Source organism: Pseudonaja textilis, chromosome 3 (genome assembly GCF_049901715.1).
Source record: "Pseudonaja textilis isolate UNSWEBS1 chromosome 3, rPseTex1.2, whole genome shotgun sequence".
NCBI lineage: Eukaryota > Metazoa > Chordata > Lepidosauria > Squamata > Elapidae > Pseudonaja > Pseudonaja textilis.
Genome location: NC_141992.1, coordinates 83,957,923 through 83,978,266, shown reverse-complemented (window position 1 = coordinate 83,978,266; position 20,344 = coordinate 83,957,923). Strand labels below are relative to the sequence as shown.

Genomic DNA, 20,344 nt, shown 5'->3' with positions numbered 1-20,344 from the left:
CAGTGTAATCTGTGATCAAATACAAGTCTTGGATAATATTTCTGCTCTTTCTCTGCCTTTCCCAGGAGAAGAAAAAAAAAAGATTAAGAATGAAACAGCTAGCCAGGAGAGGCTCCAGAAGTAATCTTCTGGCTGTCTCATAGGTTAGAAATTCCAACACAAATTGCTTGTTCAAGCTTTTCTTTTCAGCAACTATTATCAGAGAACTAGGAAGTGGAGAGTGTGTATGTGAAAGATTTTTAGAAGGGAGAACTGCCTATCTTTTTTTCCAAGAAAATAAAATGCATCCATCTTTAGCTTAAAACAGCATTCTGCACAAATAGAAAAATATCCACCATCCTAAGAAACCCTAAAGACAAAATCGAGTTAGAAAACCAAGGAGTATACGAAATCCCTCGCACCACCTGTCCCACCACATACATCGGACAAACTAACAAAAGAATAAGTGCACGCATTGAAGAACACAATAACTCAATCACAAAAGAAGAACTGACCTCTTCCCTGGTCCAACACCTCAAAGCCACAGGACATGAGATTGACTTTAAAAATACCAGAACTATCGCCAAAACCGAACACTTCAAAAACAGAATAATCAGAGAAGCCATAGAGATAGAAAAACGCCCACACAGCATGAATAAGCGAGATGATACCTCCTGCCTACCAGCCATTTGAAAACCCGCCCTCATTAACAAATGAGTACCTAACATGAAGAATGACACCAGACCCACACCCATGAGGGCCGCACAAAATGCTACCACCACACTTCCACATAGAAAGCAGACTCACACCCACACAGAAGATGAGACATGACCACGGACCAGAAGCCGTACCGCAGCTGCATCACTACCCGCTTCAAACGCCTCCGACCCATACATGAAGCGAACTGACGCCCACCATGAAGATGTGGCACGACCATGAACGTGAAGCCAAACAACAGGATCTCAGCTCACCAGCTCAAATCCCCCGGCAACTAAGACTAACCTGAGCACAACTAAGCCCCCACCTGAACAGAACATACCCCCAGCCAATCAGAACACAGCCAACCCCTCAACCAATCAGAACACACTCCCACCCAATCAGAACACAGCCAAGCCCCCACCCAATCAAGGCACACCCCCACTAGCAGTTAAAAAGAAGAAGCAGCTGCAAGCTCACATTACTCCGAGAAGCACAAAGCCGAAGACACAAGCCTGAAGATGATGAATGAAACTTCATCGAAACGTCGTCTAGATACTTCCAATTTTACGTGGGAAAAAACCTGAATAACCAAAGATCCACATACAAATACCCATGAAAACCTCAGAAAAAAAATATTGCACTTCTACGGGGAGGAAACCCACCATCTGACCAGGACTTATGAAAAACTTGAGGTCCAAAGAGCTTCCATTTTATGTGACCTCGCATTACTACACAACTGCCAAGATCAAAATTTAATCCCCATAAGCTTCCAATTGAAATTCCACACCAACACAGCAGCCACCAAACGCATCCTAAAAAGAACAGTATTGGCCCTAATTAGAAATGAACTTCACACAAAAAGATTCCTCCTAGACCAAATCAACAAAGATCTCCTCACACTTCACCTCAGACTCAGCAACAAGATTCACCCCACACCTTTGGACAAATCCAAACAACTCGCTGTCTGGAGAGCCTAAACACAGACTATCCTCAAGACAGACACACACACCAACAAACTACAACAATGCCAGAAACAAACTCCTCCCCCCTCACAGCCACACATGAAACAAACAGTGCACAACATCTCAGATAAGATCCTCACCGAAGCCGAAACCAATGTCCTTTAGAAAGGATTCAACTTTGCTGTCGCTCCCAAACACATCCCCCAGAAACCATCATATGCGGAATTGAAACCAGCCTGACCAAAACCAACCCTGATGATGCTAAAAGAATCAGACACGAAATCACCAACATCCTCTGCACTAGCAAACCACCCAAAAGCAACTTATCCAAAGAAGAACAAGCTGCACTACTTAACCTGAAAGAAGACACCAGCATAATAATCCTATCAGCAGACAAGGGCAACGCGACAGTGGTTATGAACACATCTGACTACCAAACCAAGTTAACCATTCTACTCCAAGACCCCACATACAAACCCCTAAACACAGACCCCACCACCTACCTAGAAAAAACCACCAGATCCAAAATAAAAGCCTCCCCCATCAGCAAAGAAATCCAGCCAATAATCATACCCAGAGAGAAATCATCCAGATGCCCTAAGATTTATGGTCTCCCCAAGATACACAAAGAAGGAACCCCACTTAGACAAATAGTCAGCTCCATAGGCTCACCTCTACAAAACCTAGCCAAATTTCTCGCCAAACAACTACAGCACTATGCAGAATCCATCAACTCACACAAAAGAAACTCATTGCAGTTCATCGAGATCATAAAGAAACAAAACTTACAACACAGCGACCTATTAATGAACTTCGATGTCATATCCCTCTTCACCCAAGTGCCTATAAAAGAAGCCTTGACAGCCATCCAAAACAAATATAACCCTCCCCCCCCCCAAGCACATCCTAGATCTGACCAACCACTGCCTATCCAATACATACTTCACCTACAACGGACAAAAATACAAACAAATAGAAGGAGCACCCATGGGATCCTCCTCTCACCTGTCATCGCAAACCTCTACATGGAACACTTTGAAACACAAGCTCTAGAAAAATATGATCACAAACCCAAACTCTGGCTCAGATACATAGATGACACCTTCATAATCTGGCCACACGGGAAAGAAAAACTGAACAACTTCCTCACACACCTCAACAGCCTACACCCCAAAATACAATTCACCATGGAAACAGAAGCTAACAATCAACTTCCCTTCCTAGATGTCTTAGTATACAAAAGATCCGATGGCTCCCTAGGACACACCATCTACCAGAAGAAAACACATACTAACCGCTATCTACATGCACTCTCACACCACCACCCAGCACAGATCAATTCCGTAGCCAAGACACTCATCTCCAGAACAAAATGCTTAGCCGATGAACAACACCAAAAAACCGAACTACACACTCTCACCAACGTACTCACAGCCAATGGATTCCAAAGAAAGAAGATTACCCACCTAATCCAAAAAGAAGCCCCAACCAAAATCCAAGACAGAGAACAAGAAAACGGAAAAGCCCTCCTCCCATATATAAAAGGCACTACAGACAAAATTAGCAAGATCCTCCAAAACACAACATCAAAACAGCATTCTGCACAAACAAAAAATATCCACCATCCTAAGAAACCCCAAAGACAAAATCAATTAGAAAACCAAGGAGTATCGAAATCCCTGCACAGCCTGCCTAACACATACATTGGACAAACTAACAGAAGAATAGCATTGAAGAACATAAGAACTCAATCAAAAAGAAGAAACGACCTCTTCCTGGTCCAACACCTCAAAGCCACAGGACATGAAATTGATTTAAAAATACCAGAACTATCGCCAAAACCGAACACTTCAACAGCAGAATAATCAGAGAAGCCATAGAGATAGAAAAACGCCCACACAGCATGAACAAACGAGATGACACCTCCCGCCTTCCAGCCATTTGGAAACCCGCCCTCATGAACAAATGAGTACCTAACATGAAGAATGACACTGGACCCACACCCATGAGAGCCACACAAGATGCCACCACCACACTTCCATGTAGAAAACAGACTCCCACCCATTCAGAAAATGAGAAGCGACCATGGACCAGAAGCTGCACTGCAGCTGCATCACTACCCACTTCAAACCCTCTGAGCCATACATGAAGCAAACCAACACCCACTATGAAGATGCAGCAGGACCACAACTAGAAGCCAAACAGCAAGATCACAACTCTCCAGCTCAAATCCCCCAGCAACTAAAACTAACCTGAGCACAACCAAGCCCCCTCCTGAACAGAACACGCCTCCAACCAATCAGAACAGCCCCCCAACCAATCAGAACACAGCCAAACCCCTACCAATGAGAACACCCCCACCCAATCAGAACACAGCCAAGCCCCCACCCAATCAAGTTCCACCCCACTGGCAGTTAAAAGGAGGAAGCAGCTGCAATCTCCATTACTCTGAGAAGCACAAGCTGGAGACAGAAGCCTGAAGATGATGAATGAGACTTCATCGAAACGTTGCCTAGATACTTCAAATCTTACGCGGAGAAAACCCGAACAACCAAAGATCTACATATAAATACCCATGAGAACCTCAGAACATATATATATATATATATATATATATATATATATATATATATATATATATATATATATATATATATATATATATATATATTGCCAGCTGTCACACACCCCGGCCCCAAAACCAAACAAGCTGACACATGCCAAGATCACAGACCCAGACCCCAAACTCAAAGCCAGACTAAAACCCAGAATGCTACATCACAGCCACCCACTCAGGATATCACATCAGAAAACTCAGGAAATTATACCACAAGAACTCAAGAAGTTGCAAAACAGCAAATGACCCAGGATATCACAGCACAAGACCAAGGATACCACAGCAATAAATCTCACAAGGTCATCACACAACCCATTACCCAAACCGTTACAACACAGGAGGCTAATGGAAAAGAGATCAAAACACAAACAACCCAGGAGATTACAATGCAGGACCCAGGATACCACAACAAAAGAACTTGCAAGCCCATCACACAACCCATTACCCAAGCTGTTAAAACATGAGAGGCTAATGGAAAAAAGATCACTTCAAAACAAACGACCCAGGAGATTACAGCACAAGATCCAGGATATGTCCACAACCAAACTCACAAGGCCATCACACAGCCCATTATACCAACATCAACTCCATCAACCAATCAAGAGGCAGCAGCGCAGCCAACCAGCCCAGCACACCAGCCCCTGCCACCAGTATTTATAGAGAGACGGCAGCTCCGATCACACACTGATTGCACTGGCACGAAGCCAAAAGCACCAGCTTGAGGATGGCGAGTGGGACCTTGCTGAAACGTCACCAAAAAGTCTTAATCTTACATGGGAAAAGACCTGAACACACCTAGATCTACATACCTGTACCCATGAAAATCTATGAAAACAAACAAATACACACACACACACACACACACACACACACACACACACTTACATACTTATATTTATTTGGAAGAAAAGCAACACAAATGATTAGGGAAAAATAGATACAGGAATTGGCTGTATCTAGTCTGAAAAGAAGGACTACAGGGGACATGATGGCATTGTTCCAATATTTGAGGTGCTCCTAGAAAGATGAAGGAGTCAAACTATTTTCCAAAGTACCAAAAAGCAAGATAAGAAACAGTGGACCAAAACTAACCAAGGAGAGAAGCAACTTAGAACTAAGGAGAAATTTCCTAACGGTGATAGCAATTAACCAATGGAATAACTTGCCTTCAGAAGTTGAGGGTGCTCTATCACTGAAGGTTTTCAAAAAGAGATTGGACTACCATTTGTCTGAAATAATGTAGGGCCTCCTGCTTGAACAGGAGGTTGGACTAGAAGACCTCTGAGGTCCCTTCCAATTCTATTATTTTATGTTCTATATGTCTCCATCTGAAAGAAGTATACTTTGATGCTCTTGGCTTATCAAGCTAAGCAGACCGTTTCATCTCCATCAGCTATTTAGACCATTGGGAGGTCTATGTTGAGAAAGAAGATGCTTGCTGAAATCCGAGGCTTAAAATTGAACCAATAAATATAATAAGTGTTCTCTAACCCTGTTAATACAACTTGAGCATAATTAAGTAAGAAAACAGAAGGCTTATTTTATTCTGAAATATGATTGCCAGCACCACACAAAATGAATTCAGAAAATGATGTCAATAGATTTCAAGCATGAGCCAAGGGATTTTGCTCAGTGACAGATTCTTTATTTGCCTGTGAATGACTAATCATCAATTTTAAAAAAATGTAAAGATCCTACTTGCAGTCCAAGGCGATGATATTATGCTAATTATCTGGACTTATAATTTGATTCTGTAGAAGGTCATTTCATATGTTCAAATGATACATGTATACATTACAACATGTTAAACATGAGGCAGGAATCCATTGCCATAATGTTTCATTCTTAAATTAAGTTGTATTAATTGGAACAGACCCATGGTGCCATGGGAGATGTAAAATGATGAACTATTTAGTCCAAAAGGTGTCTCGGGAAGAAAAGCTATTTAACTATGGTTGATATTATATCAAGAAGATTTCTATAATGCCTAGGTCATCCAAATGCAGTAACATTTGTTCCAAATTAGCAGGTTGTTGGATTGTGTATCTAAGTAACAAAACAATCTGTCTACAGTCTTTAGGGGCATTGACAAGTGAGAGGGAAAATGTACACTTATTAGAGCATACTAATTCACTGAATTCTTGGCTCTCTTATAAAAAATTATCAGTGACAACTCATAAATTTAGGAAAAAAACATGAGACAGAAGGAAAGGTACGCTACATTTCACAAAGTCCTTATAGAACTATGTAGTGAATATAATGAATAAACATGTCTTTTTTTAAAGTGATACTTTGTTGAAATATTAAACAGCATAAATATTTTTCAGTTGATTGTGCTGCAGTTCTGCCTTCTAAATATCCTTTCTTGGGGTTAATGTATCTTCTTGGCTCTTATGAATGAATAGCTTTTCAAAATGTGTCTCTGACAAGCCTTAAAATGAATATCAATTTACTTACTGTGACTTTTGTGTGTGCGTGTTTTTAATCAGCATATTTGGCACTGTTTTATTTTATTCAGTCAATGTTGCCATTTGTTTCATGGTCCCCACAGAACTGCTTCTAACCTGTCTGTAGCCATTTTATTAACCCCCAAATTGGCACAGTCTAGAACAGATGCTAATTTTGCAATCAGACAAATCCTCTCATTGTTAATAGAAATAATAATAAACTTAGGTAGTCCTTTTAAAAATGCTGACTAATTGCTCATCTGAGTGCTAGAAAGAAATAATAACTCTTATTGTACAGTAGCTCAGTGATAAATAAAGCCCTTGGTTTGTAATTTATAATTTTTATAATTTATAGATTATAATTTATAACCTCCATCCTGGGCAAGACATCCCCGTTTTTTAAAATGAAATTCTAGGCAAGACAAAATAAAAAATATATATTAAGATTCCTGTGTAGCTGTCATAGAAACATAACTAATATTTTTTTTTGGCCAGATAAAATTTATGTTCCCTAGGGATCGTCTGCTATTGAAGTACAGCTTTCTTCATGACTAGTTGGCTATATGTGGGTTGATGGTCCTATTATTAACTTTAAAAAAACCTTCTTAGGTTAGTCTGAAATATTTAGCGAGTTGCCTTAGCTAAGGGAGATATTTTGAAGAAGGTTGTTTGGTTGGATTAGACAAGGATTTCAGCCTTGTCTTAAAGACATGCCACCTCTTATGTGTTCATTTCCAAAAGTTTATACAAGGGCTGGGAATTTAAACACACATAACTTTCATCTAGTCTGGTTCAAAACTGAGTTGATTAGTTAAAAACTTGTGTAATTCAACTGGGTATCCTAGAATATGTCAAGCTAGTCATTAAGACATTCTCCATTTCTTTTTCCTTCTTTACCTGCTTTATAAAATAATTATACTGAATTTAATGAAGTTTTTGTTAGTGACAGGTTTTCATTCCTTTCTTGGGTGTCTAGCCAAAGAAGAAAGACACTGAGGTGTTACATTCCTTTGTGGTCACCATTGCTTAGTTGTCTGTCAGTACAGCTTTCAGAAACTCAGCTAAGATGGAGGGAGATCAAATTCAGAAAAAATATACAGGGTTTAAGAATATCTTTTTGTAATTTTTCATTGGATTTTGAAACTTCTAAAACTATGTCTTACTATTTCCTTTCTGAATTTATTTGGGGTTGATTACTTTCATTTGTTGGTTTTCCAAAAGGTACAGTTGGTTTAAAGACTCAGTTTATTAAAGTCAACGTCTCTTTTCAAGCAGCTGTACCTTTGTTTAAACTTCTTTAAAATTTGGAAAAATAAATTATTTTCTTGTTTGCTAGTATGTGACAAATGTGTATTACAACAAGTTACTGAATTCCTAGAAGATAATCATAATTTCTTTTTAAATGTGCTAGTTTTCCTTTGCAAAACATTGTATCTTCTGAAATTACACCAAAGCAATACATTTCATCTTCAGATAATTTTTGTAGGTAAATGAGTTTGGAGGGAGGTGTAAAATGTCAACATTAATGTCAACATTAAAATGTCGACATTATTGCAAACATCTTGTAATGGCTTGAAGCATAATAGGTACTTCTACTCTATCAAGGGAAAAGAACCCTTTCTCCTGTTATTGTCTGTTAATTTCAATAACGTTACTTGGCTGGAGTCCACATTTTGTGTATAGGATCTTTAGATCAAACTTTGAGAGCAATAGGAGTCTAAATAACTGGGATGAAAAATATGGATTCATTCCATGTGAGACTAAGATTATTTTTTCCATGTTTTGCCTTTTTGCTGTATCTTTGAATTATGTGCAGTTCACATCTGCTGTCATATTGTCTCCCTTTGTTACTCAGAGTAGTAATGGTTTATTCTCTGAATTTTAATATCATGGCATTCTGAATCGCTCAACTTAGCACGATATGGTTATAGTATCACTTTAGAACTTTCTCAGTTACACATGGAGGTCAGAATAAAAGGGACAAACCCTAATGCCAGAAAAATGGCATTATTCTGTATTTCTTCATGTGCAATCTTTGGGAGTGGGGGGGCGGCTGTTTTGAGTCAGTGTTGACATCACCAGACTGCCTGGAGAAGTCCCTACAGCTTTTTTTGGCAAGATTTCAGAAGTGGCTTGCCATTCTTTGCTTTCTAGAGCTAAGAGAAAGTGACTGGCCCGTTGACAGTCAGTTGGTTTCACGCCTAAGGTGGAACTCAGCAGTCTCCCAGTTTCCAGCCTGGTGCTTTAACCCCAACTGGCTCTCCATATAATAATAGCACCAGTTTGGTGTAGTGCTTAAGGCAACTGGGATATTAGGAGCCTCTGTGGCGCAGTGGTTAGAGTGTAGTACTGCAAGCTACTTCTGCAGCCAGCTGCCTACAATTTGGCAATTCAAATCCCATCAGGCTCAAGGTTGACTCAGACTTCCACCCTACCGAGGTGGGTAAAATGAGGACCCAAATTGTTGGGGGCAATATGCTGACTCTGTAAAATGCTTAGAGAGGGCTATAAAGTGGTATATAAGTCTAAGTGCTATTGCCATTAAGAGTTCTAGTTCCACTTTAGGAACATAGCCAGCTGAGTGACCCTGGGCCAATCATTCTCTCTTAGCTTTAGGAAGAAGGCAACAGCAAGACACTTCCGAAATCTTCCCAAGAAAATTTCAGTACAACAAATAAGTCCAGGCAGCATCTAGGAGTCAACACTGACTTAAAGGCATCATATAACTTTACCATTTCCAAAATCCCTGTTGAAATGCTATTAATGCTTCTAGAAGCTGGTGTTCTGAATTAAATATATTGCTAAATATGGGAGACTATTCAGATGGTAAAAGTTTTAGTACTGTGTTTGTAACTGAGGATTACATTTATTAATCCTTATTTTATGGCACTTAGTAGGATACTGTGCTAATAGGATACATGACTAGTTAGGAGAATTTCTCAGCTTAATAATAACATTAAGCAACACAAAAGCTTATGATAAGCTTTTCCATACATTTAATATAAAGGAACTCCATGTACGGGTCTAGGACATCTCACTGCAGCCAACTTGCTGCACCCAACTCTCCAGGGCCAACTTGCCACAGTCAACTCGCTATGGGAAAACTCGCCATGGACAACTCGCCACAGGGCAAATGGCCACAGATAAGAGTTACACTAATATAAGAGGAAGAAATGGTGGAATAGAATCATTAAAGGATGCCAAAGGAGGGGCAAAATGAAATGTGAATGACAAAAATTAAAATATTTTAAATAATTAAATTTAATTATTGATTTGTCCCATGGCATGTTGTGCCATGGTGAGTTGGCCATGGCAAATTGGCCGCAGCGAATTGTCCCATTCCGTAATTGTGAATCATGTTTTAGCAAAGAAAAAAAGATCACATTGCCCTTTTTTATTCAATGTGTAAAGCAAAAAATATTTTTAAAATCATTTCCTTCTGAAAAAGAAATCCTACTCTGTATCTGATACCTTAATTGTTCAACTTTTATTTCCAACTATAAAAGGGAAGCAAAAGAAAGAGCTTCCCAGGACTGCTAATAGAGCTTCCTGCCACTAATCCACCAATGCCTGGTATTTTTTCCTTTCGCAATTTAGTATGGAACTGAAGATTTAATCGAATATGACTATGACTATGGGGATCCAGATTATAAAGATTATAAAGATTATAAAGACCTTGAAACTGTAACAGAGGGACCCCCACTATACGACGAGACTGTAGCATACACTGAGGTAACAGCACGTGGTGTATATCTTGTCTGATGTCCGTCAGTCCGTCCTGTCTGTCTGATGGTTTGTCCACGTGGTGTCTTATTGTTGATCAAGCTCATTCTCTCTGCTTTCCTTTCCTGTTTTGCCCATGAAAGCTCATTTTAATTCAACAGGGGCAGCCAGGGCAATTGACAGGAAATCGTTATTTGTCATCCTTTGCTTGTCCTGATGTCTTTCATGTCTTACTGTTCTCCCCCTGTTGTTTGTTTATGTTCTCCCATTCCATCTTTCACCCCCTTTTTCAGAAAAAGAACAAAGCCCCAAAGAAGAAGAAGAAGAAGACAGGGATCTCTAGCTCAAACAACAATCCCCAAAAGCTCAAACTCAAAAAATCTGAAACACTGCCATCCAAGAAGAAGAAAAGCTCTCGAGCTGCAGCCAAAGGCAAAATAGGGGTAAAAGTAGCTCAGAAAAAATCAAGATCTCTCCTAGACTGAGTTTGGAAGATCTCTGATGATGACAACCAGTATCTCTACCCTTTGTAGATGAAAACACCCCTGGCTAATATTTTAAACTAGCTAAACAGAATTTCTCCTTAAGTGTTTGCCTTTTTCCCTTGCCTGTTAACTTTGTACTTTTTTCCTTTTGCATTAGGCCAATGTTGTTGATGAATATCATGAGTACAATGTGGCTGAAGTTGACTATGGAACTGAAGCTTACCAGACTGCGATTCCTACTCAGACCACTAGACGAAATGAGGTAATGAAGAAGAGAGAAATATAAAGACATGGCTATTTCAAAGATTTTCATCAGTTAAAAAAAAATTACCATGTCATTATCAGCTAACCAGAAAACCAGTTTGGTGTAGTGGTTAAGGCACCGATCCAGTAACCAGGAGACTGTGAATTCTAAACTTGCCTTAGGCATGAAAGCTCCTTTGGGCCAGTCATTCTTTCTTAGCCCAACCCACCTCACATGCTTGTGGGGAAAATAGGACTAGGAAGGAGGATTATATATGTTTGCCTCCTTGAGTAACCCACGAAGCAATAAAGGCAGGGTAAAAAGAAATCTAATAAATAAATAAAATAATGTCATTTAAGAGAACAGTTAAAGACTAAAGTTATGTGTGTTGTACACCAGAGATCCAGTTTTGTGGTATTTCATAGTCACATTCAGTCTACCTGAGAAATGACTTCAAGAGATTCCTATTTTCTGTAGGAGTGCAATTGCATACGTTTTTGAATGTCAAGAAGACATTCAATAATAGCCAAGCAAAACTCGAGGATTTTTAAGCATGATGTAAGACATTGCCCACAGTTTTGATTTCAGTGGCATGAAAGTAAGTATTAGGTGGAATTTTTTTTCCAGTAGTCATTATAGACAAGATGTGCTCCAATTGAGACTCCTACTTAAGAGAGAGAAAAAAACGTAGTGAGAGTCAATTTATTCACATTTATATTACAGTCTCATTTATACCAAATACTGAGTGAAAATGAAGTAGGTGTAACTATGAAATCTAGATGCACAACACCATGAAGATAAGCATCTGGATGTCTTCTGCTTTACTCAAATGGTTCCTAGTTCAGTCAGGGCACCTATACACATAACTTTTGTCAAGTACAGTTCTTATTTCCTGGTTAGGAATATTTGTTTCTATACCTCCAGAATTTACAATTCAGCTGCATTTGAAAAATATGCACTGATTTCTAAATGTATCTTGCTTTAGGCTATGAATCAAAAGCTTTATTGAAAATTAGCCTTAAACTTTCTATGGCTGATATCTGCTCATTTCTGAATGTCTGTAATCAGCTAATATTTATGAATGTGGATACTGTGGTTCATAAATATTGCCCTGCTGTGGGGAAAAAAAGAGATTTTAAGCAATAATTTCTAAAGTTTTTGGATTCTGCTAAAGCAGATACATTTATTGTGGGGCTTGATTGGTCTTATTCTAAAGCTAACTTCTCTGCATATTGAGGAAAATGCTATTTAACTAATGCTAGTGCTTAACAGTTTAATGCTTGGTTTCACACAGCTCTCAATCAGAACTTTCAGAGTTGATAACTTCCGCGATAGTGGCTTTTTATGCTCAATCAATGTTGAACAATGTTTTCTTTATTAAGGATATAAAATTGAACTTGGATAAGCTTAACATTTTGCAAAATGGTGCATTCAGATAAAAAGACTTAGCTTTCATCTGTTCTGCTTTAAGTGCGCATGGATTTTTTTTAAAAAAAATCTTAATGTAGATTGGACAGGGTCCTGCAGATTATCTAGTCCAAGTCCTTCTAGTATGGGAATCCATTACTGCAACTTCCCTTCTATTCACCTCTAATGAAGAAGGGGCATCTGCATCTTAGAGCAGTCTACTCCATTTTGGATAATTCTTACCATTACATTTTTTCCCCTTGCCGCCAGCTAAAATCTACTTCCTTGTAATTTAAGTTCATCATTTATTATCCTGTCTTCTGGATCAACTCTACCCTATTTTCTTCAGAGAAACCTTTAAAACACTTGGCAAGTCATTTTAGGACATAAAAATATGACAGTTACGTAGCATTAGTCAATATCTCATTATAGCTTGGTACATATTTTGAATACTGTTACTGACATTAATATGTGTGAAGCCAAGCATAAAAACTTAGAAGTAATTCTGGTAAATAAACACACAGAGAGACACTACTGTAGTTATGTCTTAGGAATGGCATACCTGAAAAACTCAATTTAAAAAATTGGACTAGTGAGAATTTGTCACTAAATAATCTAACTACATCAATCTACACAGTCTACACAGGATTTCATTTAATATATGCATAAATGATAAAGTATCAATCTTCAAAAAAACTAATTTCATTGTAGATAACTATGTATTTTGGAGCATTCTTTTAATAACTCTGAAAAACTGGTTTCTGAGTTTTTCAGAAATAAGTTAAAAGATGTTGTTTTAGTTTGCAAACCATTATATTAAAATCTGCAAAATGCTTACATTGCTTTACTAACTATAATCCACATATTCATCCTATTCCTCCAAACCTCAACTGCTTATATGAATAGCAACTTCCTGTTGAAGAAATATTTACTGAAGAATACGTAACGGGAGAGGATTATAATTCAAAGACTAAAAATAATGAGGAAACAGATTATGGAAACAGAGGAGTAGACCACAGCGAAGCTGAAGTTGTGGTAGATGGAGATTTAGGCGAATATGATTTTTATGAATATAAAGACTATGAAAAGAAGCCAACCAGTTCTACTAATGAGGAGTTTGGGCCTGGAGTTCCAGCAGAGACTGATATCACAGAAACAACCGTAAGTTGGATACACCTGAGGTAGTAATCAAAGATGCTTTAATGGCTAGCAGTTTTATATGGGTGTCCTTTTTATGATAAAAATATTTCCTATCATTTAATTAGAGATGGAAAATGGAAAGAGAATATTTACAGGTAGTCCTCACTTAACAACCATAATTGAGGTCAGGATTTTGGTCATAAGGCATTGCAGTCATTGGGTGGGATATCATGAGTCCTGACTTGATTTCACTATTTTTATGACAATCTCAAGGCAGTCCCCACAGTTATGATGAGTTATGATGAGAATTATGTGGTTGTTAAGGAAGCCATGAGGTGTTAAATGAATCTCCATTCTCCAACTGGTGATATTTGCCAAAACACCAGCAAAAACTGTTGCAAATTGTGGTCACATTACCACAGGACATTGCAACCGTTTGTTAATGTGAGCCAGTTTTCAAGCATGACAAACATAACTTCAAGGATGGATTGTAAGTAACATTTTTGGATCTGTTGTAATTTTGAACGGTCATGACATAAGTGCTTGTTAAGCGAGGTCTACCTGTGTATATACTTCCATAAAAATGACATGGTTAAAAAATCAATTTTCAAAAAAAATAACCTAGTATGAACATAGAATTGTGAATTTGGGAGTTCTTCATCCACTTCACATGTTTTGTTGTCTTGTGATCACCATTTATAACCTTCCCAGCTGGCTTCCCACAAAAAAAGTTGTTTGGGAAGCCAGATTCGCTTAACGACTGCATGAGTCACTTAACAACTGCGATGATTTGCTTAACTGTTGTAACAAAAAAGGTCATAAAATAGAGCGCAATTCACTTAACAACTGCCTTGCTGGTCAATGGAAATGTTGGGCTCAATTGTGCCTATCAGGTGAGGGCTGCTTGTAAGTAAGCAAGACTGTAAATAAGTGGATTTCTGCTCCCTCATGCACAAATGGCTGAATATACAGTTTGTATTTACAAACCATTTGTGTTTATGACTGCTTAATTCCCACAACTACTTCAGTAAATAAACTGAAGCCTGTGCACACCCCACAGCCCAAAAAAAAAACCCAGCCTGCCACAAACATTTTGGAATCTATAGAACAAAAAATGTTGCTAGTCACAGACTGAAAATCATGGATTTACCTCTTAGAAAAGTGGTTTTCAGGATTCTTTTTAAAGGAGAAAACATTATCATGAGACCTTTGTTGTACAGACTGCACCTCCACTGTTAATATTAATGTGCAGGAAGTAAGCAAACAGATACTACATAGAAAGGTAGTGCATTCAGTGGATGTTTATATCAGAGCTGTTAGTTTGGATGGATTCTGCTAAGCTATTTTGTTTATCCGTTTGTTAATATGGGGGACTACTTTGTTGATCAATAGTAAATCACACACTTTATATGCAGCTATTCAAAGTTCTGTCCCAGGCAACTCCAGATAGGATTGAGTTTCTGTCAGTGCAGTTAAGGCAGGATAGAAGCTTATATTGATATAAAGCAGCATATTAATCTCCCATGGAATTTAGGAACTCACAAATTAAGAACAGATCAAAGTGTTCACGTTCATGGCATGCTTTGGTTTTCAATTTTGTGAAGATCTAAGGAAAAACCAATAAATTCTAAGACTCTCAGAATGTTCTCAGAGACAAGGTATTTAAGTCTTATTAAATATTACGGTTCTTTGCACTGTCAGCCAGATGATCAGACTGAATTTGGCATTTTTGACTACTCCTCGAGCCTTTTCTAAGGACCTGTTGTTGTTGTTATTACCCATGCCCTTATGTATTTGTGCATTGCTTCGGTAGGTGAATGGCCATCAGGTATATGGAGAAAAAGGACAGAAAGGAGAAGCAGCTGTCATTGAACCAGTGAGTATGCTATTATAAATATTATATAAAATGATAATAAAATTATATATATTATATAAATATACAGGCACGTATAACAACTAGAACATAGGAAATGCAGTTAAAATATAGCAGTGTTAATAAAGTCAGAAAAAATATAGAATAATGAATAAATGAGCAACATTTGTAAAAACTAAAGGTATATCCATAAAATGTTAATACAACAGTATTTCAATTTTTAATGTATTATTAAATTTAGACATAGAAACCATTTATAGCTCCTTCTCAGTTTTAGTACAACGTGTTACTTCATCACAGTTATATTTATATTTATATTTAATACCCGAGCAAAGCTGAATTACATAGATAGATAGATAGATAGATAGATAGATAGATAGATAGATAGATAGATATAGATATAGATATAGATATAGATATAGATATAGATATAGATATAGATATAGATATAGATATAGATATAGATATAGATATATCTATCAGCTTTGCTCGGGTATTTTCCCACGTCATTGTAGTTGTGCTTTTAAAGTTGTAGCAACATTTCAGCAGAATCTCATCTGCCATCATCAGTTCTGTATTGTGTTCATCTGGTCAGAAAGTTTCTCCTTATTTCCAGGTTAAATCTCTCCTTGTTCAGTTTCCATCCATTATTCCTTGTCTGGCCTACAGGCACTTTAGAAAAGAGCTTGACCCCTTCCTCTCTGTGGCAGCCCCTCAAATATTGGAAGACTGCTATCATGTCTCCCCTGGTCCTTCTCTTCGCTAGACTAGCCAAGCCCAGTTCCTGCAATTGTTCATTGTATGTTTTAGCCTCCAGTCCCCTAATCATCCTGGTTGCTCTTCTCTGTACTTTTTCTAGAGTCTCAACTGCCTGATTGACATCAGATTTTGAATCAGTGGATTTGTCTTTAAGGCTTGGACCTCCATTACTGCATTATTTAAGGCATGTTTAAGAATGCCACTTCACCTAGGCAGCCTTGTAGGCAGGAGTGGGTTGCTGGGGGTTTGCAGGGAGTCAAGAGAGCCCCTAGCTAAGATTCTGTGTAGTTCAGAGAAACCCAAAATCCCACTCCGTCTCTCACAGGAGTCTCCAGGTGGCCCGTTTTGGATGTAGTAAGCGCAGGGCATGTGCAGAGGCTCAGGGAGAGTAAAAAAACGGTCATCCCAGAAGTTTGGGAAGGTCAGAAATGGGCCCATTTCTGGTTTTCAGAGAGCCTCCAGAGCCCGGGGAGGCCGTTTTCACCCTCCTGGAAGCTCGAGGAAATCCTCTGGAGCCTGGGAAGGGCAAAAACACACACACACCCCGCTGTGGTGCAGGAGGCTGACTAGGACAGGCCCACAATGACCATGCCCACCCAGCAACTGGGCAGAGAACCTGTTGCTAAAATTTGTGAAGCCCACTTGTAGGCTACATTCCCCCCCCCACCCCACGCACTTTTCCATAAGTGGGCATTTCATGCTTCCAAGATTTGGCAGATGTCTCAGCTGTTTATTTTTCTACTACCTGTTCAAAGATAAGTCTGGGAAAAGCAGGAAGCATCAGCCGAGGGCCTTGATCATTATTCTGCATCATCTTTTGGTGGGAATGAATTTGATGAGAGTGGATCGTAAATGCTGTACTTTTCTGATCTGTGAGAGTTTTCTTCCAATTTGCCGCTGTTTCTCAATTTTAAAATGTCTCTTTCCATCTCTTGTCAAAATTACCGCTTCTGGCAATAGTTATTTTCACTATCTCCTTTAGCAGGAGCATAGTAATAAGATATTGCTGCTAGCCTAGATGATGGCAGACTATAAAATATATCATCCAAAATTGAATTCACATCAACAATAGAGAAACTTTGGTTTTTAAAAAAATACTCCAATGAATGTCCGTCTCCCCAGGTTACTGTTAAACCATCTTCTGTGGCACATGCAAGATCAGGGGTGAGGAACAATGTAGGCTTTGTGACTAGTGGACTTCAACTCCCAGAATTCCGAGCCAGCATGACTGAGCATGACTGACTCAGAAATTCTGGCAGTTTAAATCACAAATCATAAAAGGGCCACTGTTTCTCCAGCCCTGTGCTAGATCCTTCTCTAATAGGCTGAGGAAACAGTGCAAATACCATCTTAATAAACCAATAAAATTATGAAGAGCTTCTGAAACATCATAAAGTATTACTAAAGCAAAAAGGCATCTGGTTTTTACTTAAGTTCTATAACATTTGTGTTGAAAAGCAGTGCTTATGACGGAACTGCTAGATATATTTATTTTAAGAAGCAAAACCAACATATTTGATTAGGTTTCTATTTGGAATAAAGATCAAATATGAATAAAGTGTTTTTCCTTTGATATTTATATTGTATTTGCTAGTGTGTTGCTGTAGTGAAAGATTTAAGAACTACCTAGTATATACAAATAAAGCTTGTCATGATAATTGTAGGTTTCATTCTGTGACTCTTGTTTTTTTATATAAAAAGATTTCCTTTCCCCAGAATTATGCAAAAATCATATCTTTCTAAAGTAGTTCATCAAAAGTTTGGATCCTCCATTCATTGAGGCAGGGCAACAAGTGGGCTTTGGTCCTAGCTTTAATCTAACCTGTTTGTAACCACAACATCACACCACTGAAAACCAGTGACAAATTGCCAATTCACAATGGTGATTTTTGTTTTGGGGGGGGGTATTTCTTCTAAAATAAAGATGAAAATATGGTGCTTAGCTTTTGTTTCAGTTAGTGGCTCATACTGCATATAAAACTCTAAATATCTCCCCAGAATAAGCTGCAAAATTTGGCTGTGTCTCTTCCTTTGATATCATTGCCCTGTTAAAATAAGCAATTAGTTTCCGCTGGTCAAAAACACAAGAGTTTATAATATTTCTTGGGAACCATATAATAAAAAATATATGGAGCACGTGAGGCTACTGGCAGGTTTGTAACAAAGGTTGAATTTAACATGGTGATGATTTTCATGGACATTTTTATCTACACCGAGAACTAATTTCATTTTAGGGTCTTTTTAAAAAAAAACAAAAGGAAACAAGACATTTAGAAACCACTCCATGAAGTAGGATTAGAGAGATCTTTTAATCACCATGTAATTCAGATTGCATAGGATTACTCAAGAGGTCAGTTATGAAAGCTCTGCAATTATGATGTCTCACCTGTGTTTACTCTTTGAACCATATCCTCAGAGAATGTAGATAATTCTGACTTTGCCTTAGAGTGTTCTGTAATGTTGGAAGTTGGCTAGAATCATTTAAATCAGAGTCCCAAATCATTTTTCATTTTAGTCCATTTAGGGCAACAAATCCCAGACTTCTCATTCAACATGCCTAGATTTGTTGGGAATTTGGGGGCATTGAAGTTGCACTTCACCTGGAATAAGCTAAACTGAGAAAGACTGCTCTTAATAGAAAAATAATCTCTACTTAAGAACATAAAATTGGCACCAAATCAATTGCTATTGTGGGAATAGAGAGTAGCAGAGAGGTATGAAAAAATATAACATGTGCAATATTGGCAGGGAATTCAATGATAACTTTGGAAATACTGAAATAGATTGAAGCTTTCAGTGGTGAATAAATCTCTTTAATGGTTGTAGATTTAGACACTAAAGGCTTGATATGGAATCACCATAAGGTAGAAAAGGTTAACAGAGACCTATATATCTCAGGAATTGGATACCTGTAACTCTGTTCAATGACCCTCATGTTTTCCTTGCTTTCTGGAAAAAGAATTAAAACCTAAACTATGGTTTCAGAGTTCCCTCTTTCTAATATTCTGTGTTTTGGGGCCTGCAAGATAATGAGATTTCAGGGAGTTCTTCCATAGACTTCTGAACAGATTGCTGTAGTTTTGAGTTGAATTCCATCTGGAATTTTTATTTTGTTGCGTGGTTGATACTGACCTCCTTTAGTTATTCTCAATTAATCATCAGTCATTATTTAGTTAATCTTTTTCGGTTATAATTATAGTATTTATTGAACTTTGGGGGACTTAATGAATCTATTTTTATATTTCTTCAAACTATTCCCAACAGGAGGGAATGGAATAGCTTCTAGCATCCTCCTTTGAAGCTGGGTGGCCTGAGGAATAACCTCAGTTGTTGTAAGTTTTATTTTTTCAACCCAGTTAAGAGAGTTTTTAGGGAGCCCTATTGACCCCACTCAGAAAATCTGAAGGGAGGCCAGGCCAATTGGTCTCTAGCAAACTAAGTGGTGGCAGCTGCATTACAAACACACCACTCCGACAAAGTAGGCAGAACTAGGATGAAGTCCGACCAGCTGAAATGTTATATAGAAAGCTTAAAGAAGCCTAATTCACCTTCCCTGGACCACTGATTCTTACAAAGTTTAACGCAGGGGAGGAAATAATGCAGCCCAAAACGTTTTACAAATTATGATTCATTTTATGCCATTCACACTTGCTAGAATAAATGCTACATATTTGACATTTATACATTAAATACATAATAAGCAATACATTTCTCACCTTCCTTAGGGAATGCTCATTGAAGGACCTCCAGGACCTCCAGGACCCCCAGTAAGTATATGCTTTCAAAATATAATTTAAATAAAACGAATGATACTATTAACAATGATATTTGCATGACTGCTTCAGGGCTCATACATATATAACATAAATTTCAGGTGAGTACAGATTGTTCTGTCAGGAAATGGTGTTGTTTATCTACCTGTGTGTTTTTGTTTCTGATGGGCAACCATATATTTTGCCAGTCCTTGGATCAAAATTGCTCCTAATCATTGTTGTAAAAAATTATTTAG

General features: G+C 38.1%; 1 protein-coding gene across 3 annotated transcripts in view; it reads left to right on the top strand.

Moving 5' to 3' along the window:
* The window catches only part of COL11A1 (collagen type XI alpha 1 chain), a 269,505-nt gene that overhangs the window by 82,848 nt on the left and 166,313 nt on the right, over positions 1-20,344 (top strand). Inside the window, exons 6-11 of one of the 3 annotated variants that reach the window (XM_087930268.1) lie at positions 10,302-10,436; positions 10,721-10,870; positions 11,070-11,174; positions 13,470-13,724; positions 15,517-15,579; positions 20,061-20,102. In XM_087930268.1, coding sequence (XP_087786394.1) covers positions 10,302-10,436; positions 10,721-10,870; positions 11,070-11,174; positions 13,470-13,724; positions 15,517-15,579; positions 20,061-20,102 — 750 coding nt within the window. The remainder of the gene's footprint in view (positions 1-10,301; positions 10,437-10,720; positions 10,871-11,069; positions 11,175-13,469; positions 13,725-15,516; positions 15,580-20,060; positions 20,103-20,344) is intronic. The other 2 variants (XM_087930269.1, XM_087930270.1) reach the window with 2 other exon arrangements.